The sequence below is a fragment of the Neopsephotus bourkii genome, unplaced genomic scaffold, assembly GCF_033783945.1.
Source record: "Neopsephotus bourkii isolate Nb327-2 ecotype Australia unplaced genomic scaffold, CSIRO-AGI_Nbou_v1 NB_716, whole genome shotgun sequence".
NCBI classification, from domain to species: Eukaryota; Metazoa; Chordata; class Aves; order Psittaciformes; family Psittacidae; genus Neopsephotus; species Neopsephotus bourkii.
Window position 1 is genome coordinate 784,271 of NW_026901215.1, and position 6,000 is coordinate 790,270.

At 51.2% G+C, this 6,000-nt stretch overlaps 1 protein-coding gene across 1 annotated transcript in view; it reads right to left on the reverse strand.

Moving 5' to 3' along the window:
• Positions 1–4,970, reverse strand: part of LOC133212480 (protocadherin gamma-C5-like) — a 156,224-nt gene extending 151,254 nt beyond the window's left edge. The window contains exon 1 of the mRNA XM_061353963.1: positions 2,376–4,970. Coding sequence (XP_061209947.1) covers positions 2,376–4,793 — 2,418 coding nt within the window. The 5' untranslated portion in view covers positions 4,794–4,970. The remainder of the gene's footprint in view (positions 1–2,375) is intronic.
• Positions 4,971–6,000: the final 1,030 nt, after the last annotated feature.

The window sequence follows — 6,000 nt, forward strand, 5'->3', positions numbered from 1 at the left end:
ATCAGTATCTGATCGCAATTTTTAGGATTCTCCTTTATCTTCATAAGAGGCAGATGGACATTGTCAGGGAAACAGTTTTTACCCAGCCCCTTCCTCCACCAGCTGCACGCAAAGATCACAATGTAGACAAATGCAAAGACCTTTCATTGCTTACCACCTTATCATGGAGAAACACAAAGGTTTAGAAGAATAGAAAAAATGAGCAATAGAGCTATAGCCGGGATTGTTACTATTCCGTATATCAAGAGAATCTCACACAAGTCAAGCACATTTGTGGCTGGGAAGACACAGTGCCTGTACAAATTAACCCATTCTACCTGGACTACCTTTTCTGCAGAAGCCTTACTCCAAAACATAGAACAACCCACAACTGCCACTTTCATTGAGAAACCATGCATATTTCAGAAAGGAAAAATCTCCAACACGAAGAATCGACCCCAATTGCCCAACTGCATCATGTCACGTTCGAAGATTTCATTCTAAATATTAAGAATCTGCCATCACCCTTAATGACTCATAACATATGAGACAATAGAAGCTTCATAGAATATACTTCTCGGCTGAGCCTGAATGTATGATGAACTAAAACAAAAGGTTCACCACACTTCTACAATTTTGAAGAGGCATTACTGACCACCTGCCCTGACTGTAAATGAAAGTAAGGGTAGTTTTTTTGGTTTTTTTTTTTTTCATTTTTCGCCTTGTGAGCATCCAGCATCAGCAGAGTTCATTTCATCTAAGACCTCACCACAGGACTAATGTTTTATTTAGCACAAGTTGAATGGCAGAAACCTCCAACAGAGCCTATGTGTGTGATGGCTATTAACACTGGACATGCCGGTTTACAGGTTTTCAGCTTTTCTCAAGGCACTCCCTGTGTGATCCTTGAGGTGATCCTGTCCAGACAGAAATAACAGATCTTCCATGGTTCTGCTACTTTTACCACAAGGAACAATGGTTATGAAATGGTAATAATAGGAAGTTCTCTTCATATGACATGCAGAGTCTTATGAGTTGTCGCCTATCAGTCCACAGGCACAAGGACAGCCATTCCCTCTGGACTTTTCTACTTTTTCCCTGCACTCCGAAGGCTGCTCTGGATCACCCTGCATTCCTCCCCCTTCTCCCACCATCACCTGCTAATTTTTCATTACAGCCTGACACTACAGGCTGCGCTTAAGCCTAGGACTTGGGGCTTTGTTCTAGAGTAACTCAGCAGCAGGCAGGGGTGTACACACAATATCTGTCGGGGGTCATTAGAAGAAAAAAACCCCCAAACCCATCAGAAAGCCTTAAACACACTCTAAACATCACATTAAACAAAACACAGATATTTAGGGTGTTAAAGAGGCTATAACATAAAAAACACAACCTTTTCTTTTTCTTGAGATCAGGTTAAGCAACATAACACCCGTTAAAAAAGACAGATCAACAAAGGCAGAAAATGAGAGTACCAAAAAAAATAGAAATAATTGCACAAATAACTCAGAGAAATAATGCATGGACAAAATTAAGCTGCCGTTTCTGCATCAACCTTCCCCCGAAATATGAGAGGGCACATGGCAGAGACAGAGGATCAGTATTGCTTTTCTACTCATGGAGCCACATGCATGTTTCCTTTGGGAGTTCAACACTGAAACAGCACTAACAAAGGGGGTTACGTTCAGCTGTTACCCAGGTGCAAGCCCATTGCTTTGGGAAAAAGCAATCAGGGAGGAAAAATTTTCTTCACCAATTGCCAACCCCATTTTCAAGATCCTGCCATGTTGATTTCACGGATCTTATTCTGCACAGCGAGAATGCACCTTCACCATTATATTGCCTGAACACAAGGTTCATAGAAAACACTTCTTAGCTGAAGCTAAGCCTATAACCACCAAGAAGGGAAACCGCAAGCTGACTCCAAATGGAAGGGGGTTGCCTTGTTCCTTCTCTCCTTCATGGACTCATGGAGCAGCACTTCCCATTCCTCCACTCAGCGAAAACCGGCAGCAAAAGGACAGAGGTTCAGAAAGACAGAAAGATCATCAGAACACAAAGGGCTCCTCTGAACCGTGATTAACGCATAATACTTTCTAAAGTGCAAGTTTTGTACAGAAAATTTCCCCGTTGAAATTTAGCTCGTGATGAACATAGCCGTACCATCATTAACTTATTACTAACCGTGGAAAACGAAACAAAATAAAAAAATCTTTCTCCTGGTGAAGCGGGAAGTGCCCATCCACAGTGCCTGCTACCATAAAAAGCCACGAGACAGCGCTCGTGGAAACGAAGATCAGCACGAGGACCCTCCTTGCAGGCAGGGTAATGACGAATAAGAGCACAGAGTTGACTCGGAAAAGAGTCCGAGACAAGGACATCACGGGCTTACATACCTGCAGTGCGTCGGGCTTCGCGGGCGGCTCTCCAGCGCCAGCGCTGCTGATCAGGCTCCTCTCCCCGCAGGGCTCCCCGCCGAGAAGCTCCTCCACGGGCAGCGGCGGCGGTGGCCAAGCGATCTCGGCGACGGCGCGCCCGGGCGCCACGCACAGGTTGTAGGAGTAGGGCAAGGTGCCCTCGCAGAAGTCGGCCGGGAAGGCGGCGCCGGTCCCGGAGAGGCGCTGCGCACCCAGGCAGCGCAGCACGGCGGGCGGGCCGGCACGGCGGCTCCTTGCCACCACGGCCAGCGCCACGCTCAGCAGGAAGAGTGCGGACAGAAGAGCCAGCGCCAGCACGAGGGAGAACTGCAGCTCCGCCGCCGAATCGGCGCCCGCCGCCCGCTCGCTCAGCTCCGGCAGCGCCTCCTGCAAGCTCTCGGCCAGCACCACGTGCAGCGTGGCCGTGGCCGACAGCTCTGGCTGCCCGTGGTCCTTCACCACGGCCACGAGCCGCTGCTTCACCGCGTCCCTGTCCGACACGGCCCGCGCAGTGCGCACCTCGCCACTGTGAAGCCCCACACGGAACAGCGCCGGCTCTGAAGCCTGCACGAGCTCGTACGACAGCCAGGCGTTGCGCCCCGCGTCCGCGTCCACCGCCACCACCTTGGCCACCAAGTACCCGGTCTCAGCCGACCGCGGAACCACCTCAAACGGGGCCGCGGCCGCTGCTGCGGCCGGCACGGGCCACAGCACCCGCGGAGCGTTGTCGTTGCGGTCTAACACGAAGATGCGCACCGTCGCTGTCGAGCTCCGAGCAGGTTCCCCGCCGTCCTGCGCCCTCACCACCACCGCGAACTCGCGGCACTGCTCGTAGTCGAAGGAGCGCTGTGCGTACACCGCGCCGCTCTGAGCCTCCACCGACACGTACGGCGCCGCGCCAGCGCTGCCGACCTCCAACGAGTACCTCACGCGCCCGTTGCTGCCCGCGTCCGCGTCTCGAGCGCTCACGTGCAGCACCAGCGCCCCCGCCGCGTTGTTCTCCGCTACGTAGGCGCTATAGGCGGCCTCCTCGAACACCGGCGCGTTGTCGTTCACGTCTGACACCTCCAGCACCAGCGCTGTGCTGCTTGAGAGCGCCGGGCTGCCCCCGTCCCTGGCCGTGATGTTGATATTGTAAGCAGAGACCTTTTCTCTGTCCAAGGCACTGGCTATTATTAGTTTATAGGTCTTCCCTGATGACGATTCTAGTCTGAAAGGCATACCGTCGTCAATGTTGCAGCTCACTTTTCCGTTATCTCCCGAGTCTCTGTCTCGGACATTGACCACAGCTACAACTGTACCGAGGACCGAGTCTTCGGGTATAGGGTTCACGATAGGCAGGAGGGAAAGTGTTGGTGCGTTGTCGTTCACATCTAAAATGTTTATGTGGACTTTGGCATGAGCGCTCAGTCCACCCCCGTCCTTGCCTTCAACGCTCGCTTCATAGTATTTTCCTTCTTCATAATCTAAGGGTCCTTTTACCTTCACGTCTCCTGTCCTCGAGTCTAGAGTGAAGAGCTGGCGAGCATCGTTTGCAATGTCACTGAAAGTGTAGGTAATTTCTGCATTTGTACCTTCGTCTCTATCTGTAGCTTTCACCTGAAAAGCTAAAGAGCCCTCTGGCAGGTTTTCCAGAAGTTGAACCTTGTAGATCTCTTTGGTGAATACCGGCGGGTTGTCATTTGCATCGGTCACGGAAATATTAATCTGGGCCGTTCCGGATCGGACTGGATTCCCACTATCCACGGCCGTCAATATCAAATGGTGATTTCTCTGTTTTTCTCGATCTAAGCTTTTCTCCAATACCAGTTCCGCATATTTCATCCCGTCAGGACTCTCCCTGACTACAAGGGAGAAGAGCTGGTTGGGGGTAAGTTGGTAGTTTTGTAATGAGTTAGTTCCGATGTCGGGGTCTCTGCCACTGCCCAGAGGGAACCTGGCCCCAGGAGCGGTGGACTCCATTATTTCTATGTCAACAAATTCTCTGTCAAACTGAGGAGAATTGTCGTTGATATCCTGGATAGTAATGTCCACATGAAAGATATTGAAAGGGTTTTCCACGACAGCCTCTAAATTGAGGACACAGGGTGACACGGCCCCGCAGATGTTCTCTCGATCTATCCTCTCCTTTACTCGCAGATTTCCACTCTCTTCCCCGAGGTCGAAATATTGCTTTTCGTCACCAGAGACTATCTGCAGCTTGCGTGCCGGCAGCTCCGCCGGGCTCAGGCCCAGGTCCCGTGCCAGCTGCCCAACCAGCGAGCCTCTGCCCAGCTCCTCAGGGATGGCGTAGCGGACTCGCTCCTGCGCCGCCCGGCAGCACACCGGCAGCAGAGCGATCAATAGCAAGATCCTTCCCGTGGCTGCCCGGCCCTGCGCTGCCGGTCTCACCTCCATCCTTCTCTTTGCTGAAGAGGATTCTGCAGACGAGTTTAAATTAGGCTTTCCGAGCAGCTGAATCTGTACCCGAAAGAAATAAATATAGGAAATCCCTGTTGCTGGGCGGAGGACGGGTTGAGTCGGGCTGTTCCTGTTCTCCGCTCCCGGCAGAGCGGCACTGCAGATAGGAGCCGGGGAGGGGCCGACTGCTGAGCGGCTTCTCCGACTTGGGCAACAGTGACACCGTGAGTCCGTATTGGAGAACCGCAAGGACCGAGAGGGAGAGAACACCCCAAGGTGTTGCCACGCACGTCTTAATATCGGACTCACACCCGGGTGGGAAAATATGTCAGTAACGCGAAATAGAAAACTTGTACTTGTGCTGAAATGGTGCATCTAGGAATTCCCGTTGCCTGAATTCCTTACACTTGCAAGTCTTCTGCAGCCCAAATCCTCCACCATTGCTGGATGTGAGGCAAGGTCTCTAGCTCTGATCTCCAGGATGCTGCACAGGGTGTCCCCGCCGCCACCTCCTCCCCGCTTTGAAAGAAGCGGCAAGATGGGATGAACGCTGAAGCCCGGGAATCCCGGACCCTGATTAAACCACAGGACTCACACCAGAACCACCAGAGCCGTCTCTTCTGACATTCCATGCCCCGCATCACCATTTCAATACAATACAATACAATCCCGAATTTCTTATATCTCTCTGACAAACCACATCCTTACCTCCTAAGCCGGCCATTACTGCAGTGGGTCTCAGACCTTAAGAATATTTCTTGGCAAGTGTCGACGGCGGTTACCATTGCTTGAACAAGCCAAGAGAAAACAGAGAGATCCCTCACAATTAAGCATTTTATCTCATCTGTACATTAAAACCTCGTCTCACTTACCGTGAAGAAAAACAAGCAAAACAAAACAAAAATAGGAAAAACAACCCATGTACCCGAAGGAAGGTTGTATCGCCACAGCCCCTTGTACAGAAGACAAGGAAAGACTAGAAAAATCTCCACATTACCTCCACCAGTCAGCGGGAAGACTTCCTCCCCTTCTCAGTAAAGTGTTAGAAAATGTGTTTTACTGCTGACTCTGGCCATATAGCCAGAGGAGAATTCCTTCTCTTCCAGCTACACATACATAACTCACGGTGACAAATTAATAACCTATCTGAACGAGAACCTGGTTTTAATGTGTCAGGAGCCAAGTGGTAGCAATCAGGTGAGCA